This window comes from Kryptolebias marmoratus, linkage group LG18, assembly GCF_001649575.2.
Source record: "Kryptolebias marmoratus isolate JLee-2015 linkage group LG18, ASM164957v2, whole genome shotgun sequence".
Taxonomy (NCBI): Eukaryota; Metazoa; Chordata; class Actinopteri; order Cyprinodontiformes; family Rivulidae; genus Kryptolebias; species Kryptolebias marmoratus.
Genome location: NC_051447.1, coordinates 12083219 through 12106152, shown reverse-complemented (window position 1 = coordinate 12106152; position 22934 = coordinate 12083219). Strand labels below are relative to the sequence as shown.

At 36.4% G+C, this 22934-nt stretch overlaps 1 protein-coding gene across 2 annotated transcripts in view; it reads right to left on the bottom strand.

Annotated features, from left to right (window-relative positions):
• plxna4 (plexin A4) overlaps positions 1 to 22934 on the bottom strand; it is a 216438-nt gene that overhangs the window by 70026 nt on the left and 123478 nt on the right. For both annotated transcript variants that reach the window (XM_025005636.2, XM_017414840.3), the window contains exons 4-5: positions 21171 to 21299; positions 9943 to 10043 (exon numbers count right to left, since the gene is read on the bottom strand). In XM_025005636.2, the coding sequence (XP_024861404.1) occupies positions 9943 to 10043; positions 21171 to 21299 (230 nt within the window). The remainder of the gene's footprint in view (positions 1 to 9942; positions 10044 to 21170; positions 21300 to 22934) is intronic.

Below are 22934 nucleotides of genomic sequence, written 5' to 3'. Positions count from 1 at the left end.
TGCTAAATGCCAGAATAATGAGAGAGAGAATGTTTTTAAGGCAATTTTTATTACTTTCTTCAAAGTCAAAAGTTTAAATACACTCCATTAGTATTTGGTAGTATTAGTATCTGGTAAACATGATCCGAGTCAACTAGGAGTACCAGGTCTCTTGCTTTGGTTCTTGAGTTGATAAGCACATTTCGAACCAAAGCATGTTCATCTCTAGAACACAGAACCTGTCTCCTTCCTCAGAGGTATGATGGCTGGACATTCCCATCTTGTTTGTACTTGTGTATAATTGTTTGTTCAGATGAATGAGGCACCTTCAGGCAATTGCACCCAAGAATGAACCACATTCAGGTGTGCCTTAAATTACATCCACAGGTGTGTGTCTCTAATTAACTTAGATGTTATCAATAAACCTATCAGACACTTCCAAAGACATGACATCAAAGGTCCCAAATTATTTAAAGGCATACTAATCTTAGTGTCATAGTAATAACAGTTGACATTTAAAAACATAACCTGGCTTTGTGACTCAAAGATGTGATGTAGTATGATACATATGGTTTGTGTGATTTCCTGCAGGATTTAAAAGCCTAGACAACAATAAATAGATTCATTACAGAGGAGAAGATTGACAATGATGCACAGCAACTTTGCATTTAGTTAAAAAATTTGGTGAACCGCAAAGATTACTAAACTGAGCTAATTTGTCATGTTTTTAAACGAGACATCCATCACACATTCAATGTGTGCTGCTCCATGTCAATGTAGCTGAGATCCGCTCCACACCTCTTTTGTTTATGCAAAGTGCACTTTATTTCTCAAAGCTTATATCTATTCAGGATATGAATTCAGGCACATCTGTTAGGCTGATTCCTAAAAGTATGATATATCTAAAAACTAAAAGTTGCACTTTTTAAATTAAGTCCTTACATAAAACATCTCAATCCTAAATACAGGTCAAAATGCACAGGTTTTGAAATTTTTCCAAGACATGTACATTGATGCTGCTTGCTTCATGTGTGAGCAGTCTCAGTGATAATACTATCTGACATTGCCAATGAAACATCAATAGGGATAAGTGTTAAATTACATAATATGGTTATGCCATTACTATGCCACTGTTGCCATAGCAGCAGCTATGTGATGGCACATACAAGGTGACCTTCATGACTACTTTTTCATAAGAAAGGCTCTAGATCAAAGTCAAGTTGAGCTATACATGTGTAACTACAAGTGCTTACACTCCCATCCTCAACTGGAGTACCTCCTTCTTGAGATTAATTTATGCTTCCCGCCTGAAGATTTCTAATCTTCCCTTCTCCTTTGCTGTGAATTTATATAGCCTCTCCACATACTTTCAGCCATCTCACCGTTTGGAATACATAACCATATATCTTCACTTCCTTTGGCTGTCAACACATCCCTCATTCATCGTCTCCGTCTCATGTCAGTCTGATTCACGCTCTGCCAGGCAAAAGCAAGACAACTACCTCACTGTGAGTGTGTGTTTATGTGTACATTTCTGTTTTCTGGTGCTTGTGCCTTCTTGTGTGTGCTGGAGTGACAAAAGGTGACAGTGAGCAATGGTCTTGACTTAGAAGTGGACCAGCAACTGTTGTGTATGTGCTTTTGGATATGTGCAGATAGTAGGTAGATTGTTTTTTTGGGTGCGCGCGTGTGTTCTCACACTATGATGGTGACAGTTCAGAGAACCGGGATGCACAGCACTCTGTTCCATCCTGATGCCCCTGTCACTTCTTGGCCTTGTTCCCTTCCCTCAACCTTTCTTAGGATCCACCAGGAGGTTGAGGATAAGGGAAGAAACTGGTCATCCATACACAAGGGACAGCTATCCTCCCCCAGGAATGAATATCACACCAATGCCAAAGATCCAAGAAGAAGTTTAGGTTCAAAGCTACAAGTTGGATTTAACTTTTTCTGCCAAGTTTCTTATAGTAATTCTTAAAACCAAATGTTGTGGTTACACATAAGAATATTGAGTTGAAAAGCATATTTACAAGACAGCAAAAAAAAAAAAAATAGTTATGACCCACCCTTTCTTCAGGACCTATAGTAATCAATAGTTACAAATGTTCATACAGCCAACTAATTGTACAAAAGTAATACACTGACTTAGTAAGCTGCCTATGCTACATATAATGTAAAAATGGGCAAATTTAAATAAAAACTAATAAATCAAAGTAGTTAACATAGCCAACCACTTTTTACTAAAAGGTTGCTCACCTGTTTCTAGATCCCATTCTGTCTTTTTCTTATTGTGCAAACAATATGTTTCCCTGGAAAGAGTGCATTTCTAAGCACTTATGGCTGTCTCCAGGGGAGCCAAGTGGTCGCTGCAACCGAGTACAATGAATTGGTTGCACACTAATTGCAGCACTGCAGTTTAATTAGCATTAGTTTGGCATACCACAGTAATGAGCATACTGAGGAAACGGATGGTTATGAACATAGCGACAGGTAGCTGTGGTGCAGAATTAATCAAAGAGATGGTGGGGGAGGGGAGACAATAGATTGGATCAACCAATTTGCTTTGTTGGTATAACTTCCAATGTTGTGGGATTTCAAAAGCCTGACTGGGAAAGAAGCTTGCCTAAGAACTTTTCACATATTCTAATAAGCTTATGTTTGATGAGTATTTAAGATATGGTTAAATATAAAACAATGCATACAAACTTTTGAAACAGTATTTTACATGTAAAACATCACTGTAGAACTAAGAATTTTGATGAAAACCCATGCACTTATCTATACAGGACTATGTGCCCCTGAAGAGCACAATTAATGGAGGTATTTAACAGAACTGTTGATCGTATTGAGAAAACTAAAGCAATAAAAAAAACAGAAAGAGCATTTGCTCTGTGGCCAGTGGCACAGATGACCTGACTGTTCCTTTCCCACTTGACGCATGAAGGATCAATATGTATGAGTGTTTGAAGGAGAGGAGAAAGACGTTACAAGTAATACAGTTTCTATAAAATTCCCAGGTGTATGACTTACACCTTCTACAAATACAAATACAAAACCAAAATGGAATTTAAAAAAAGCATAAAAACATGCAATGCCACTGATGACAAATGTAAAAAATGAAACTGAATAAGCAAATTATAACAGTTAAATATGTGCATGTGCAAAATTTGATTACCGATAAAAGATTTTAGTGATACTAGGATTAAACTGAGGAAGAAAAAAAAAAAAAAAAGAGTAGAATGGCAATTAAAAAAGAGAGAAAGCAATAAAAAGAGTTATCATAGCCAAAAGCAGAGATTGAGATATGCAAAGCAATTATTAATGTGAAGATACTGCAACATTAGAACCACTTTTTTCAAATAGACACTGATATCACAGAATAATGTAAGATATTCTCAACACCCGTAACAAATTTGATGACAATCATTCTGACAAAAGTTCCTCTCTAAATATGGTTTTCAATCTGTCTAGCTGTCATGCAGTACAGGCATCTTGACGGTCTAGTTAACCACTTACAGAACTGACAGCTGACAGACTGACATTACAGGAGGTAACATATCCACAATGTGGTCAGAGCATTTCTGATATATTGGCTCTCTGCAGGAAAGCCTCTGCCTTACTCGGAGGGGGTGAATGTGGTTGGAAGTTGCTGAAAAAGTAACATGCCATATCAGCCTTACACTGTAAAAAAACACAGTAAGACATAAAACCCCAGGGATTTGTTGGATGGGATTTTTGAAGTAAATAAAAAGTGATTCAAATTTGACTCAAGCAAATATTCCATGACTGCAAACAATGAAACTAATTTTAGAATTTGGAGTTATTCATACTGGAAAGCAGAAAAGTACACAGAGCAAAATATGCATGCATTTATGTACTTGATACAGTAAAACCAAAATAAGAAATCATCAGTTTCTCTTACAATCAAGATATTAAATGTCAGAAAGTAAAGTTTTTTTTATTTTTTTGTACATAATTAGGTAACCATTTTATTTTGGAGAGTTTGAACATGTTTAACAATATTCTTGTGCCACTGTTATCATAAATGTGATGTAATGACTTGTACTACAATTTTTGTATTAGCACTTTAAAGTACTTATCTTTGTATTAGTTACACTAAAGGCATTTGCAAATCTATATCCCCATCACGAGGGATCTATGTTATATATAGGGCTGTATGTTAAGGTTATTTCTAGGAAATATTTGTCAAGTTTATATAGGAATAATAGTTTTCTTCCAAGAAAATAATTCACAGTTTCACACAATCCAAATGTGTAAAAAGTTGCACATAGAACATGAGCACTGAAACTAAACGCTTGATTGAGCCCCACCTACACCAGATTTTAGCATAATCAAATGTCTCAAATGCATTTTTCTTCAGCAACAAACTGCCTTCTTGCACTTTTCGGAGAATTGGACAGGTTCTCATTGACCACAGTTTCAAATATGTCCCAGCTGCTGTTCAAAACTTGATTGACTCTATTCTAACATAATAAACAAGATGCCAAATAAGGACTTGACAATCCATTGATATTCAATGATGTTGTAGTGCCATGGTTTTCAAAATACTTTTGTCCATTTCTTTTAGTATGGTTATGAAAATGTCAACACCAGGTCTTTCTTTTATAGATAATCGGCTAATCTTTAGGTTTTCTTCTGACTGACAGAGTATGAATTAAAAACTTTAAAGAAAGTATTGATATGTAGCAAAACTTTCTTTCACCTGCTTAGCTAGACAGGCATTAGCATAAGTTGTGTATCTCAGCAGATGACAGCATGAGCAGACAGTGTAGTTGACAGGTGAGCCTTCAAATTTTTTTTTATTGCAGACTAAAAACTTGGCACCAATTTTCCTTCAGAGCTCATCAGTTTACAGTTAAGATGAAAACAAGAATGTATCTTTACCCACATCACCCACCCACATATTCCTTTTAGTTATATTATAGTCAATCTTGTGTGTGAGAATGAAGACATTTTGAAATAAATGATCAGTGTTTGTGAAGGACAATATGACTTCCATTAAAGGAGCAGGCACACACTCCTGTTGATTTCCACTCCTGTAATATTGATTGGCTTTTTGCTCCTGCATTGGTGTTCTCTCTAACAGCTCCTCTCACCGATCTATAGAGTAAATAAAGGCAATACTGATATAGAAAAGGGAGGGAGAGTTTGTGTGTGTGTGTGCGTGCATGTATATGTGTGTGCCAATGGGAGAGGGGCAGCATGCAATTCTGTTTTTCCTCTGAGCAGTGGGGTGATTTCAAGGTTGATTGGAACAACAAACTATCTGGAGGAACCTTTAAAATTGAACTGCTTGCTGTTCTTCCTTACAACACTTTTCCACCCAGCAAAAGGAGTGCAAAACTGGGAGAGCATTTTTTTTGTTTTAGTCTTCTTGCTCCACGTTTGAAAATTGTGTGTAGTTTAAAAAATATATTTTATTCCTCGATTCATTTTGTTTGCCGAAAAATCTTTAACCTTGGCTAGAAAAGGCCTTTCACAAGATAGATCTGAACACACAAAGACACCATTATTGTAATTCACAATATTTTTTTAGCTCCTTTTGTCCAATGCACTGCTGACTATGCCTGCTGGCTTGTTTCATCAGACTGCTGCCAATCACTTGGAGATTCAAATGGTTTTCACTTTGCTTTCATTTTAGAAATGTCAACTTAATCAATGTAGTCTATTGCTGAGTAGAACACCTGGAAATACACAGATGTAGAGGAAGGTATGAAGCATTTGGGGCCTCACTTGTAGTTTATTCATCATAATCGTAATAAAAATGTAGTGCAAGGCTAGACTACATTACATGAGCTTATGGGTTAGTATGGTTTAGCTGTGTATCTGTACTATTTTCAGTTCTGTCTTAGATCTTATTAGCTTTAGACTGAAGACTGCTTAAAACAAGATCCAAAACCCCTGGGCCTTTGCTGCATGCATATCTGCCAGTTATGTCAGAGTTCAGATGCCATTCTTGCACAAAATTGGACCAATTTGATAGACAATTTTGTTTTAATAGTATATTTTACTTTATCTATAATAATTTTGGGGCACAACTACAGCAATCTCAAAGTAATATTTCAATACCACTAAGACTACAAATAGCCACCCAACAGAAACCACTTTCTACATGCACTTAGTATATCCTGTCTGAAAAGCTATTAGTATTTCAATTTCTGGTTTTATTTAAGTATGCAATTTTGTTTTTGTACGCATGTGTTAGACCAACTTAGAAATACAAAACCTAATGCTAATCAAGTATTAAATTAATCACGTTTTTTTGAGGCTCTGCCCAAGCACATGTCAAAAACAAGCAAAAGGGAATGCTGTATTTTTTAAAATACTATCTGAAATACACTCATTAATATAAACTATCATGCTTATTCTGTTGCATCTATTAGTAAAATGACTAATAATGTACTTTTACACCATTTTATTCCTTAGGGGTTCCTCTGGGATATTTTTCATTTGGCACTGACTGTTAATGGCTTGGCACTACTATTGACCTCACATTACTGTCATAAAATAAAGTGTGTATGAAAGAGAAGTGCAAATACACATACACATGAAGAATTTTTAATCCAGTAAGAAAATTTATTTGGGCATAATCACAGCATAATTTTTGGACCCTGTCATCTCAGCATGTGCTTGTATGGTTCTAGGCACTAATTCTTGTTTTATCATCACTCAAACGAACCTCAAGCATAAAAGTCATGTCTTTAATCTATATTTGTGCTTGCCCGTCTCAACAATTTTTAACACGTTTAACAAGTTAAATTTAATGTCCTTTGGCTCAATGAAATTTTATCTTACAAATTGGTCTAAAACATGGAATATAAAAGAAGTAAAAAAGATACTCAAAATGATTTCTGTCCATTTGTACTCTAAAGTTTTCAGAATACGAAACAACAGCCTAACACAGTATATACTGAGAACTGCTAAACCCTTTTTTAATCAGTTTTGACGTCAGTATAATAGAGAGCAATAGCAAGATTTCAGCAGTTCATAAAAATGTAAAAAAATAATAATAATAATAATTAATATACGAAAAATGTCTTACTCTCAAAGTACATAATGTAAGAGAAAGCCAACTTCCCTGAAGAGTTAACATTGAAGTTGAAGGTAAAAAACAAAAATACAAACACAACTACCACTGAATCACACATGGAAAACAGAAGTGGGACAGTGATAGGACAACAGAAGTCATTGTCACAAGAGCATGGAGCCCTGTCTGCTTTGTGGTAGTAGGTGTAACTAAAGGGGTGAGGTTACTTACATAATGACTATTAAGAGTTCACAGGTTTTAAACCACTGGGGAAAAGAAACCGCAAGAACGGTAAACTTGTGATCGATCAACCTCACATGGTTGTGCATTATGCGTGTGCTTGGATCATTATGTAAAACAAAACAAAAATTTTATCTGTTACTTATCATCTTTCTACTTTGATAACTTAAATATAATCAACAAATTGTCATTCTTTTATGTGTTAGGCATATTATTTAAACAGTTCATAATTTTAATATCAACCTTTGGTGCTTCGACACTAATAAAATTCTGTTTCCTCAGTTAAGCCCTTTCATGTTTCAGTAATTATTGTTAAAAACTTACAATTTATTGCTGTTTTTTTGATATATAAAAATAAAAATACAAATCCTGTGTCGCCATGCCACCCACGGCAGCAGTTGGAGATGTCGCCTCCCAGCACTCTGGTTTCCTCCCACAGACCAAAAACATGCATGTTAGGTAAACTGGCAATTCTAAATTGTCCCTAGGTGTGAGTGAGAGCGTAAATGGTTGTCTCAATTGTCCCTATGTGACTGTGATGGACTTGCGACCTGTCCAGTGCACCCCCCCCTCTCGCACTGTGATGGCTGGAGATAGGCACCAGCTCCCTGTGAATGGAGAACTGGTAAAGAAAATGGTAAGATGTTCCTGCTTACAGGTTTTTTTTTGTATAGTTTGTTATGTTTTGTCTGCTGTAAAGCCCTCTGTGTTACAATCAGAAGGTGCTTTATACAAAAGTTTAACTGACTGACTGATGTATTAGGGTGTCCATCTGACATATGCATATCTGAGCACTAATGTGCACCTTGACAACGACGACTCAAAGACTCATCTGCATTTTAATCCAACATCTCAACACCTAAAATTAACTAAAGCAACATTTTGGTCTTTTTTTCTTCTATAAGTTTTTTTTTTTTGCTTTGGCAACTCGATGCTGTATCTTCAGTAGAAGAGTTTTTGTGTGAGTATGCCCTTGTGTGCATGTGTGTTAAGACAGAGATGAGCCAAAGGCAGCCAGTTCTATCAGGTTAAGTGTGACAGACCAATCTGTGGCCACCCATTTGCCCTGACTGTGAGGTTGTTAAGAGTGATAATGGGTTTTACACAAACACACATAAAAGCGCACACACATAATATATATATATATATATATATACATATACATATATTAGCCTCATGCACTTAAACTTTAAACTGCACAGACTATAGAGGAACAAAGATCAAAGCCAGTTTGTTTACATTGATCCTTCCCCTTAACTGTGCTCAGATTATTTTCAATTTAAATAATCTGCAAGAATACACTGTATGGATGATTAATCTCTGGTTCAGTTGAGTGCTTACAGAGGAAGTCAATTCTAAAATGCTCTGATAAACAAAAAACTGCTGGACTGATGAATTAGACATTCATGCATGAGCATGTTTGTGTGATGTTGCCTGTAACCTCAATTCTGAGATCCTTGATCCATCCATCATCTATCACACAGACTTTCTAACCCAGTGATCTCATATATATTCATATTTTGTTCTTCCTTCACTTTTTTGCACTTATTCTTTTTATCCTCACTATAATCTCACTGTCATTTTGTGCTCCTTTAAACAACTACACTATTTTAAAATCTTCTTGAATATATAATATACATCCCATTCTCTCCACTTTTTCTTAGAAAAATAAACAGTCTATTTAGCTTCACCAAGTCTCTTTTTGTCATCATACATTTCTTATTCTTGCAGTCTCTCAGTCTTTCTTCTGCCTTGTCCATCATCTTTCCTCTGTGGGTTTCAGCATGTTCCTTTCACACTCACACCATTTCCTTGCCCTCGTTGTGTCCTCTCGGTGATAGAAGGGATAAAGGTGCTAAATGTATAAGTCTCAGTGTCTCTCTCTCCCACACACACACACACACACACACAAATCAACGTGCACACACACAGACACACACACTAACTCTACCCTAGAGCAAGCGCCAACACAAGAAAGCAATTTTCAATTTATAGTGGAGTGGGAAAAGTCTCTGCCCCCAGCAAGCTCCATCTCCCTTCCCAATCTTAAGGGACAAGGGTTTGTCAGGAGCTTGGGTGTTTGTGAATTTATAAGGATCTGGGAGGCTGTGCTTATGCATTTCAAGGAGAAATTGACAGACAAGAAATCTTAAAGCAAAGACAGGAAAAACAAGTTAGTTGGGACAAGTTTATGTTTTGAGGTCAACAGGATAATCTCTATGATCTCCAAGAGTTTCCTACTATAACAGAAACTATCACTCTCCTTGTGTCAAAAACTAGAAGCTAGAGCAGGGCCCATCAGAACCTTGTTAGTGCCCATCAGTGTCCGAGCTCTCACCGGGCTCCTGTTTCAGAGCTGGTAAGGAATGCCAGCGGTTCGGCTTGGTAATGGATCTAAGCGGGATTCTGGCGCAAAGCCGAGGCCCCAGTTAAGCAATCTGAGACATAGCCTGGGTTGGCTAGAGGCCTGCCTGAATCCTTTAGGATTGTAAGGGATGGAGTGGCTGGGAATGAGCCAAAATGTCATGGAGGTAGGAGAGGATATCAATTCAAACAATAGCTACATGTCTACCTGTTATGCCGAAGGTTTGGTAGAAAATTAGCAATAAAATGGTCATGACTAAATTACTTAGTACATAGTCAGTTAACAGTAAAGATGACTCTAGTGCACTTACATATTGTGCAGAACACACCAGCCACAGTGGGGATCTCCTGATCCAAGACATTCACTGCAGGTTGTGTACTGTCCACACGCCTCCACTGGTACTCTAGACAGCTGTTGAGACATATACAACCAAATAAAACTTACTGCATAAACAGAGTGCACTTTCTGAGGAAAATAATTATCACAATATAGGAAAAATACCAAAGAACAAACACAAAAGACAAAATATGAAAGAAACATTTTGCTCCAAGACATAAAAGTGTTCAGAGATGACAAAGAAAAAGAGAAAAAAACAATAATAATAAATGAAGAGTCCTTGTAATTTGTTGGTTTCAGTAATATTACCATTAAAAATTGCATCAGCAAAAAGATCAACAAACAATTCAAGCTATAAAGGAAAAGAGAGATGACAGTTAATGGACTATTTAGAGTAATGTAAAACTGCAAAAAACAAACTGACCAAACTAACATGCAAATTATTTTGTAGTATGGGCATATTGGTATGAAAAGGTCTATGCTTGACAGTTTTCTTCAGTCCAGCTGCTTCAAGAAATTTGGCCACTTGGGATTAGGAGCCCTTCAGTGATGATATATGGCCCTGTCAATTCAAACTGGCATTGACTGGCACTGATTGGCATGGGCATTAAGTGACCGAGTACAAGGGGCAAAACTGAGGTGGATCTCAGCTGTCCCACTCCTTCTGTCACCATGGCAACAGCGTGCTGCTGGCACTTTTGATTAATGAGACGTCATTGGTGAATGACCGCTGTCACTCCTACCGCTTTGTGACAGGCAAGATAGAGAGATGACATCACCAGCGTGAGACTGATCTGGTCAGCGTAATAGTGTATGAAAGGTTTCTCTTTGTGGGGTGGTTTCCGAATACTAACTGGAATGTCTCTAATTTTGTTTTCAGATCAAGACGAAAATAAAAATAGGTCTCCTCTTTTGTAGGCTCCTGTTTTCAATATTTTGAATAAACACAATATCTATTAGGGCTGCATCATAAAAACTTGCAATGTGTGATATTATGGTTTAATAATGTAATGACAATATCAATTGCATTAAAACCACATTTTCCTTACTTTTCTCTTATATCATCACTATCATCTAAACCAAATGTGGGCATCAACATCAACATATCTCCATGCCTGATAGTGCTTCTAAAATCCAGCATGGAATTCACAGTAGTTATTCTAGCATGTGTCAGCCTGATAAAGCTCTCAAATCAAACAAACATCAAATGAGGCTTTTATTAACTCCTGGGGAAAGTGAATTTGCTAGACTTTAAGTCTGACACACTGGTGATGTAGGTACATTTAAAAACAGACCACTACATCGTTTTCTTTTAACTTGTTACATTTGAGTGATTGCTGTGCACCTCAGCAGGTACTATAAATAGAACACAGAGACAACATGTACTCTCACACACTCAACAGATTCACACACAGGTGAAGGCATTTAAAGGGGGTGTATCTCCTTGTCAAAGTCAAGAGGAAATGTGCATGCTATTAGAGATCAGAGACAATGCAGGTGAATTTGTGTGTCGGGCTTGTGTGTGTGCTTTGGGTAAAAGCTAGCTAGTATGTTTTGCCCTCCCTACTGTGTAGAGGCATATTTGCATTAGGTAGATAAAGGGAATGAGTTTCAGATGGAATCAGGGAGATAGCAGTGCAATGTTGTGCGCACATGATCAAACTCAACACTGATTCCCATTGCACGATGCGTCTCGCAAGATAGATTTCCTCCTTTCCCGTCACCCCTCTTCAGGCATGGTTCTCCTTACATTTCCCACTGCCTAACCTCACTGCTAGCTAAATAAGCTTTAAGGCACAGAAGAGAAAGGCCAGTATAATAGCCAGTGAATAAATTTCAGATGCCAAAGCCTTATCATGCACATGTATGAAATCACACTTTCCCTACATCTGTGCATGTGATGCTTATATATAATTTACTTGGTTCGTCACCACGTGAAAATCAGAAATGCTGAGCACCCAGACAGAGATGTAGTAAACAGTGCTCCTATATCTACACACTATATGATTTAACACTTCATAAGTAGAATATATGCTAACACACACACACCACCTACATGTACAAAAACATGAAAAAAAAAACAAACAAACAGAGAATACAACTTTAGAACAGAAGGGAGTCTCCCCATACGTGCCAAAGCCTCACATAATGCCTGCATCTGGGAAGGTGGTTTTGTCAACAGATAAAAAAAACAAAACAAAATACACACCACTTTCAGAGCCTGGCAAAAGCGATGGATGCCAATAGCAGCCCTCTGTTCCAGAGAACAGATCCTGATATTATTCATTTTCCCTCTGTTTCTGTCCGTCTGTCTCTGTCACTCAGATCCTCTGAGGTGTGTAAGATCATACATTCATCATCTCTCTAGAGCCTTGGTTCTCTATCCAACGCACACACACACTTAAGCAAGCAACTCTTTTGTCTCCACTTTTATCACAAAATTGAAGGATTTGGTGGCTAAACGACCCAATGCACCTCTTGTCCCTCTCATCTCGATATCACATTCATTTTATGCTATCTTCTTCGTGGGCTTAACCAGGGAGGAGACCATTATGGCTCACCGTCTCCTCACTATGACTGTGCTATCATATCAGCAGGGATAAATACAAAGGATAGGGTGCGTGGCATTTATAATTCCCCCTGTTTCAGGTGAGTAAATGACAGCCATTACACTCTGCACTCTCCCTCCTTTCACAATAGGTAGAGATGGATTCTGCTGAATACAATCATGCTTTTAAAAGAAGCAGAGATCAGAGAGGTACTTGATGCTTTAATGTGTGTGTGCATGTGTGTGTGTGGGGGGGTGGNGGGGTGGGGGGCATTTGATCATTTGCTGTGGGGTACAATGGCATCAGATGACATATACAGTATAAATGCATGAGTGTGACTTGACATATGATGAATATCAAGGAAAAAGAAAGTTAAAGTGTATATTTTAGACACACTAAGAAATTCATCCGAGGATAAAATACAGATTAAGTGTTTTTATATTCTTTCTTCTTTTCTTACAGTCTTTCCTTACATAATGCCTGGGGCATTTAAGAAGCTGATCATTTATTAAATCTGCAGAGACTTTTATTATCAACTAATTCCTCTGCCTCGTCTCTATTCCTCTCTTTACCCTACTTTTTTCATGCCTTTTTCCACTTGTAATTAAACTGATTCCACCTGCAGCCAATCTACACCCCTCCAAATGCACACAGAGAAAGAAATTACAGTGATAGTCCAATCCTGATTTACAGCCTGTGGGGCACACTGAACTCCTCTTATCTTCTCTCCTCTACCCTAAGGCTAACTTAATCTTTTTCTCCTTCTCTGGTGAGAGTGTGTTCATTAGTTCAGCACATTGTTGGCAATCTAGCCTCACTGTTGGCCAGGAAGGAGAAATTAGTGACACAAAAGTTGGTTAAATGTGTGAAATATTGTAAAACTGGTTGCTTTAAAAAAAAAGAAGAAAAAAAAGAGCAGTCAGTCATGCTGTAGCTGTCTTTATAATAAAAATCAAGGTCTATCTCCAATAAATCTGGCCACAATTATTTATTAACATAACACAAAACCATAAATATGAAAGACACATCTTTGAAACAGACAGACCAGGGAATCATCAACCATTTTTCAGTCATAATGCCTGAAGTAGTACAATGCTTAAACTCTTGCTTTTTATCTTTTAGAAGTAGTAAAATGTCATCTTTTTCAGCATTAGCTTTAAAATTCAAGCCTCTTGCATTTTACATTAACACAATGTCGTCATTTAGTTAATGCCTCTCCTCCTTTCTTGTCCCGGCTCCCTTTTTTCTTCACCTGGATAGAGCTAAGATTGACGTGGGAATCAAATGAAGCAAAGGACACATCAACGACTCAATGCCTCGCCACAACTGACACGCTGCTCAATCAGTCAACCTCCAACCGACATTGTTATATCATAAATTCAGTTAACAGAGCAGAGCGGACCAAATGGCTGCAAGTGCAATATTGTTTTCATTTGATCTTCTAGAGGTTAAATGACGGAGCTATCCATTGTGCTGTCAGGATTGTCAGCTTAAGATAAATGAAGCAGCAATAATAATTTTCACTTATCTTTTTATTCAAATGGGTAAACTTCCCAAACACAAAGAAAAAAATGCAGTTAAATAAGTTTTAGGCAGTTTACAGATTCGAATTTTACACATAAACTGCTACATTTGTACCATACCATCTGGTTGATATATTCATGATTAGCACAACAGGTTCAGCACATGTATAGTGAAACATGTCCAAGAATTGTGCTCATTTTGCCCATTACAATGTCTGTCTTCAGTGAAAGAGCTATGCTGAGTAGATCACTGTGAAAAGCTTCTGGTGAAACACTAAAATATCGGACACACTGTTTTATTTTGCACAGCTTGAACTGCAACCAGTGGCCAAGATGCTGTCAAAAAATGTTGAGTGTTGACTTACAAGTTACAAATTTGATAAAATGTTTGTTATAATGGGCTGGCAGAAAAGTCAGACACACATGACTGAGAAAATAAAAAGAGTAGCACTTCAAATGAAACTTTGTAGGTGCCCAGATTTCAAAGCATACCTGCCTTGCATCACTTTGACTTTTACCATATGTGTGTCAAGCAAGAATGGCTACAGCATATCAGCTCTGTGCACCTGCCTTGTAAGACCAGAAGCCTGCAGCTAATCTGCTACACAACATAATATGCACATCTGAACACTTTCATAAGTCACAGCCACACACTGGAGGGGTGAGGAAGCCACACTCTGAAGGATGTGGTAAAAAGATTTCCACTGATAGTATTAAAAAGGCTGGTATTAAACATCTTGGATGAGATGTGAGGATGTGATACTTTTTCAAAAAGGCTTGTTGGATGTCCCCTGGGGAAGTAAAAAAAAATGCATTTGAGCAATCTCACCCTGCTGTAGTACATTTTCAATAATTTACACTTACAAATTTACATTTGCTAAGCTGATTATAAATATTTTATCACATTGAATGTCAGTTGAAGCCTGATCAAGCAACATATTTTTTTAATTTTGCTGAATTTAAAGTCTTGGTATTATCAAAGAAATTGCTCTAAGGTCATACTGGAACACGGACACAATTTAACCACTGACTCACTGAACACGAGCTGGCAGGAGAAGTTCAAGGGCTTGCTGGTTGCTGCAGGGCTACGGCATGGCTTGTGAACACTAAAGGATGGATTGAATGACTAAGACACAGCAAACAACAGCTTGAATAGCTCCCAAATGCCCTCAAAACTCATGTCAAGTCTCAGCACAGCCAGCTGCTCAGTAATGTGCTCAGCTATCAAAACTGAATTCATTCAAATTACTTTTGCAAAGGGAGTCCAAACAGAAGTTGGTTTTGTGCCAAATGAATAAAAGCAACACATACAGTAGGCATTGTTGATTTCTTTGATAAATGGAATTTAGAGGTGTGCATTTTTGAACACGAAGCAGTCATTTTGTACACATAATACACCAAAATTTGTCAAAATCAAGTTATTCTTTTATTTTTAATTTCGCTCTAAAAACTATGGTCTGCCATTTTCAATCTGAAAGGAGATTAAAATGCTTGAATACATTTTTCTATTTGATACTAGGGTGTTTTAAATTCTTGTTTTCAACTTTAGAAAATTAACAACATGAGAACTGTGCCATAAGTTATTTATCTCAGTAAATTCATCTCATCCTAAAGGTGTTGACCATTTTTTTACAAAAACAAATAAGTTTGTAGGTGATCCATTTTTCTTGAAGGTGAAATGAAACCCATCTCATTGTTTCTGCCAAGACATGGCTAAGATATGAATTAGAATTTACAAAGTTGTAACAAAGCAACAGTACCAGCTCATATTTACAATGAGACTGGCCTGCTCCTGTCACTCAAATGGCAACCTTAACATCTACAATCACAATCAGTTCTATAATAGGACTGCTGTTTTCATGTACGGACATCCATTTAACCCAGTAATAGGATGACTTTTGCATGTTCTTATGAGTGAGAGTGGAATGAAGACAAGGAAAAAAAAGAGAGAGATCTTAGAGAACAACCAATCACTAGATTAATGAGAAAACAGGAGTGACAGATCACTCTGTTGAGGAAAAGAAGAAAAAGTAGAGCAAAGATGGGGGATGGCATATGGTAAAACTGACAATAGTTAGAAAGCGTTTGAATAGAAAGATGAAGAAAGACGGGCATTAAAACACAAAGGGCTGAATCTTCATTTGCTTCAGAAATCCTCTGAGAATAGCAAAGGGGTTATAAGAGCAAAATACAATAGCATGGGAAGAAAAATAAATCTGACAAAGACAACAGTTACAGCATGGAGGAAAGAAAGAAAACAGGTAAAGGTGACAATAAAAGATGAACAGAATACAGTGAATTTGATGGAGATTTATTTTTTACAAACAATACTGTGTGAGACTGTGTTTGGCTTGCTTCTTTCTCTATTGAGTGTCTAATCTGACACAAGCAGTAAATGTGACTGTTTGATACAAAATCAAATAAACTGTATTATAACTATAACATTCTAAATAAAAATAAGAAATTAAAATTGATAGTCAACTGACTTTTAGCTATTTAATTGTTTGTGACATATTTTAAAGTCTGAGTATAAAGATTTATTTTACATTTAATACTGAGTTAAAAGTGAGTCTACTACAAAATATTGCTAAAAAATGCTGAGCTCAACAATATATTTAATGACACGTTGATAAAACAAATAGAACGAAGTGAGGAGAACAATTGCATTATTAGAGCAGAACAAATTTATAGAGAAATCTCTGAACTTTGTTGAGATTTGTATTCACTAATATCTGCAGGTAACAGGTAAAGTTGAACTGGTTTCTATCCAGGCTACATAGGTTCAGTTCAATTTCACTCAGTTCAAGTTCACCAATCTTAAACAGTGAGCGTTTGTACACAATATGAATAGCAAAACATTAAAAATGTAGCAAAAAAATTCACATTCTTTTCTTGGCTCCAAAATCAGCATCTGCTGTTTATTGCCGATAGTTGTGGACACAGCTAAAATCCATCACCCAGCTAAAATCCATCACCACCAAGCTGAAGGGAACCATTTCAAGGCTAAAACAGCATGTGAAGAGCTGTATTGATCAACTGTTTCCAGCCTCATGTTCTGGGCACCTTTGCTACTCTCTTTCTGACCTCTGTCTGTATTTCTCCCTCATTCCAAGTATCACACTCTCTCTGTGAGGGTCTGGGTCCCAGGCCTCAGAAACAGCAGATGGCCTTTAGTGATCGACCAACTCGGGCTGCTTTAATAGCACTGACCACTGTTGGGAATTGGGGATGTGCATGTGTGCACTGGATGCTATTCTAAACAAGTGCAATGATCGGGCAGGCAGTTCTCCACTCAATATTAGTGCTTGATAAGATGACCAACCACATGCCCCTTGAAATTGGCAATCACTGTGAGGTTAACAAAAAGCAAACAAAGGCAATTTAAGATGGCATTTATTCCTGAACACTGATCCGGTATTAATTAAAATCAATATAGTATAACAACAGCTTCTATAAAGATAGAAAGCAAATGACTCCAAGGGAAATTGTTATTTGGGTTTTCCTTTAAAATTCTTTCAGCCATTCTTTCAAAGTTGGAAAAATATTTACAAACTTTTTAACTGTGAATATATATTTGTCTTTCTTTCTTTTGCATTTGAAGAGCAGTTTGTGGCTGTGAATAAAATCTATTTTGCCTTGAGGCAACAGCAGGACAGGGACAAATCTAACTTCAAGTCTGAGAAAAAAAGCCAACTCTTTTCAAGAAACGCTTCAAAAAGGATACTGCATCACTACAGTTCTAGTGAATTTATTTGCAATCATCCTTGTCAGTGATTAAAAACACCAAGAAAATGAGTTCAATTTAATAGAAAAGTGAGAACAAATGATGAGTTATAACACTGTAGCATAATAAAGCTGTCTGAATTAGCAAGATGAATTATAAATAACTGACTAACCTCATTTATTCAAAGAGATATTAATGTTCTGCATTAAAATTCAGTCAAAACAGCTAAGAATTACTTGCTAAATATTGCAAACTGTCTACTAAAATACAAAGCTTGGAGTAATGTTTTTCTCAAACATCAAAACCAGAGGAAAAAAAATGCTGCTTTGAGTTGAATTCACTCACCCTCATCTTGTTCTGTAAACTCCTTGGCACTGATTAAGACTGTGTGCGCACAGAGTGAGTGTATTTTTGTGTGTTTTGGGTGTTCATTAACTGCCTTCTATATTTGTGTGTATAGGAATTCCCAAATGTTTCCCCCTAACAGTTAGTGGAGGTCAGGCTTGTAACTAGGCTAATAGACTAATTACTACGGAGGTTTCATACATGCACACACAAAAAAACACACTTGGTTTTTATTTCAATATATGCAACATAATTGCCATGCAAATTGAAAACACTCAATTTGTAACTCAATGTTAGGCAATAACAGGGACACATAAAATAATCTAATTGAAAAGGAAGAAATGGAGATTAAGTCTTAATATTCCATTTGTTATTCTGTAACATCTTTTATAAGCTGAGTAATATGCAGTGCAATTCTAAAGAGATAAGGGAGATACAAATTCTTATATTACTGGTTAAAGATTTGCTTTGAAGAGTAGTGATTGGATGAGTGTAAAAACAGCATCCTAAATGTTTGTATTCTTGTGCCTCTCCTCATCCTTTTACCACTCTACCAGTAGATGAAAGATGAGCTGCAGCAAGACGAGAGCTACAAATGTGCAGGCGCCTTCAGTTACTTTGATATTTTAAATCATATAATCATATAATTTAGGCATTTAAAAGTGGTCAAATCTAGTCACATAAATAGAACACTAAATCAGTAAACAGTGGCATTTTTACAGCGCCAGAAAAGTTCATAATCCTTTAAAAGCTGCAGATAATGTAGAGAGGTAACAAACTAAAGCTGCCAACAAAACAACAGTGACCCTCTGTAATTACCAGAGACAAGAAACAGAGAGAAAGAAAATAAATTATATGTATATTTACTGTGCTCCAGAGTTTTGTTCGATTTTGCAACTGTCACAAATAGATTGGAAAGTGAATGATAATGTTAATTAGCAGCATAATTTAGCCTGCATGATATAATTACCTAAACTTTAATGATGCCTTTTTTGGAAACAAAATGTATGTGTTACAATTTACTATGATTCAGTTTAATAATAAACCACTAAATGTAAAAAAATGTGAACTTGAGTTGCAGTACAGAAATAAGTTATAATAAAGGAACTACTTTCCAGTTCAAATAATACAAATTAATTTTACAAAGATTCAGCTGAATCCAAATTAGCCTAATCTAGTTGATGCTGTATTAAATTAAAAGCTTGGCATTTTGAAAGAATGCATATCACCCACTATGACAAATGAACACAGGCACACACACCAGCAAAAGCATCTTAAACTTTTCTAATGAAAATTGTTTAGTGTGACATTAATTTTCATTTGCAAAATTCTTAGATTATTTATTTACATTGTTTTGTTGCATTCTTCACAGAATACAATTAAGGCATTTAGTTTTTATTTATTGTCACCTTCTGCCAAAAAGCAACTGATAATGTTTTTGTCTGTGTGTAGGTGTGTGTATGCGCATATATACCCTCTGTGTGTTTGTCATGTTAGCAAAATATTTCATAACCACAGAGTGGATTTTATTGAAACTCTCAAAAAATAATCATCACATCTACGACTGACTAACTTTTAGAATCAGCCTGCAACAGCTAATTGACTTTAGAAAACACCAAAATAGCTGTAGCTCAGTGGTTTTAGAGGTTTTGTGCTAAAATTTAATGTGGTAGAAGTTGAAAGTCATTCACAACACATACCCCGAAGTGAATGAGATCATGTAAAACTTAATTCTCAACCACTGACAAAAGCAGCAGTATTTCTCAACATAAGATATCCTTAGTTCTTAGTTTTTAATTAGGTTGGCTTGAAAGGCAGCTGCTGATATGCATTTCATCATTGAATGCTAGCCTTTCAAATAATTATTATTATTATTTAGCTTGTGACAATATAATAGATTTGTTTCTAGTTGGCATCTATAAAAATATTTTTTAATTTTTGCCAAAACAACTATTTAAATAAAACTGTTTATTACACAGTATATGCCGAAAAGTTACAAAGAAATAATTAAAATGTCACAGAGCCCCAAATGTGGCCTTTAAATAAATTACTGGAGTAATAACAGACATTTAAATTTCTTCTTTACAGGCAAATAACAGTATATCCTGACAGTATTCTTTTGTCTAACAGTAAAAAGCTGATTGAACTGAGATCACAGAGCAAAAAAAGCCAGAACCTTTTCAGATAATTAAACAACTAACACTTATTTACTGAACCTTGAGTTGTAAGCAATAGTTTTACATTGTGGAACTGACAATTTTAGTTCAGTGTCAGAAATTTATTTAATAATTGTTCAATAATATTTTAACTCAAGCCATTAACTGCGTCCTTGATTACGACAGCTTTCAAGACTAGAATTCACATGTGCAAATTTACATTTTAACTTTTTAGCAACAGGAAAAAATATAATGTCAATGCCTAAACCACCTCTAAAAACAATGTCCAGTGATAACAATGTAAAACATTCACTTAATCTGTCAGAGTCTAAAAGATAAATGATAAATGTTTTATCACTGAACCACATGAATAACCAACTTCTGAACATGTTTATACTTCAATTTGCTCCCATGTTTGTGTGTCATTCTGCAGAATATAAAGGAGAAAATGAATACATTTCAGTCATTTACAGGAGTGTGCATCTGTGTGACTTTCAGAGAAGCTGTTTTGTCTCTGATGGAGGTGTTCGCAGACTCTGTCCATTACACAGAGTGCTGCTATTTTGCTCTGCATTCCATGTCATCAGAGGTGCTGGAGACAGTGTGAATCTGTTTGTGCACATAACCATACATACACCAGTGCACACACACACACACACAGAAAAGAAACACTTTTATCTCCCTATAATTCAATGCATCTATTCATTCTGACTGTACTTTCACAGTCTGTTTCTATAAAAAAAAGACGCAGTCACAGCATCCAGTGGTTTGTCTAATCACCCTTTAGCCAAACAGCAAGGAAATTCTCTATCAAATGTTATTTTTCCTTATGACATCAGAAAATGTTTTATGGTGGTATTATGGTTGGTAGAAGAAGAATCAAGATGTGTGTTTGTGTTTCTGACCTGAGTCTCAGACATGACGTAAAGGTAGTGGTGGTCAGAGGAGAAGGCCATGTCTCTCAGGATGGGTCCATTCTCCACAGCTTGTACAGTCTCATATTGAAGAGCACGAGACGAGCCATCAACCCGGATCTGAAAAGACAGAAGTCAAAATCATTTTCAGTCACTTTTTTGTCAGCATTGCTTCATAGGTTAAATAAAAAAACACAACCTTAGTAGTGTACATAAATATTTTGTTAGTCCTGGTATTCAGATCTTTTCAATTATGGGCAAAATTATAGAAAAATACAAAAGTTTTGACAACAACCATCATTTGGTTATAGCCGATAACTCAAGGGTAAAGTGTATGTAGAAACGCTTACAAAACTGATTTATTTACAATTTGAATTAATTGTTTCAATAGGTTACTGCGAAAATTATGGCTTAGTTAAAGAAATTAATAGCTGATGAAAATAGTTAAAAAATGAGAGACTAACAAAAAAAATACTTTTTGTAGAAAATGAAAATGGTGTCATCTAAGAAAGTCGGGAAGGAAAATAAGAGCTAGGGAATTATTTGTAACATGTACTTATGGTTGTTTTTTGTTTTTTTAGCATCACTTGTCCAACAACACACTGCTTAAAGATGATCCCGTACATCATGATTTTTAGTGCTGCATCTTTCTCTATCATAGTTTGAGCCATTTAAAAGTAATTATGGTAATAAGGCATCTGGGCAAAAGGTGCAGCCTATGGATCCCTTGGTAAATTTACTCAGCAGAAAGTACATAAAATTGGCACTAAGCATACTCGGTGATGTGATGGAAGGGGTCTGACTTGTGCCAGAACATCTGCTTGCATGGTCTTACACACACACACACAGAGTATGCTCTCTACTAAATCTGTCCCTCTGGCTCTAATTTCCCAGAAACACATGGTTCTCACACATACCAACCCTCGCAACTTTCAGCACCCAATAGAATACAGGTTCACACACAGGTCTTTGTGGGCTTGTGGATGGGTGTAAAGCTAGTCTTATTAAAGTTGTGATGACTCTTGGTAGTTCTTTGTGCTCTTCAGCACTTAAGTGTTTGCAGGTAACTGCACAAAGAAGAGATAATTGGACAGAAGCAGATGGTAGAGCAGACAGATGAGTCACTTCTTGCTTAATTATAATAAGCTTATGACAACATACTTTCTTTGTTCCCTCTGTCAGCATTACACAAAAAGAAAACCCTACTGGTAAACCACAGGTCAAGAGACCATCCTTTGACTGATGTTTAAAGTTGTGAGTTTCATCAGAATATACAAAAAGGTTCCAAACAAAACTCTTTCATAGTGCACACAAAACTATTTTGCATCATGAATTCCTATCTTCCATTTCTCAAAGCATGCAAGATTTTACTAAACTGGTTGATTTAAACTTCACTTCATTCTCCAACACCACTCAAAACATCTGCTGCCATTTTAGTGTCTAACTGAACTTTGTCTTTGCTTGAACAATAAACTACTCTGTACAGCAAACATAAAAACAAAAGTAAACAGGGTGAAGTTTAGATATTGTCCTTCCCTGCTGTTCCCTCACATATCCACTTTCACAACATGACATTTCTTTAAACAGGCACCGTCTTTCACCCCAATTTCACCCTAGTCTTCATTGTTGTTTGTTTCTTAGCTATTCTTCCACTCCGGCTCTACCTCCTGCTTGGAAGAGGTAGTGACCTTGATCTAAAAGAACCTTGAGTTCTCCTTTATCAAAGCCTGACACACTTCCACTGGGAGTTATTGT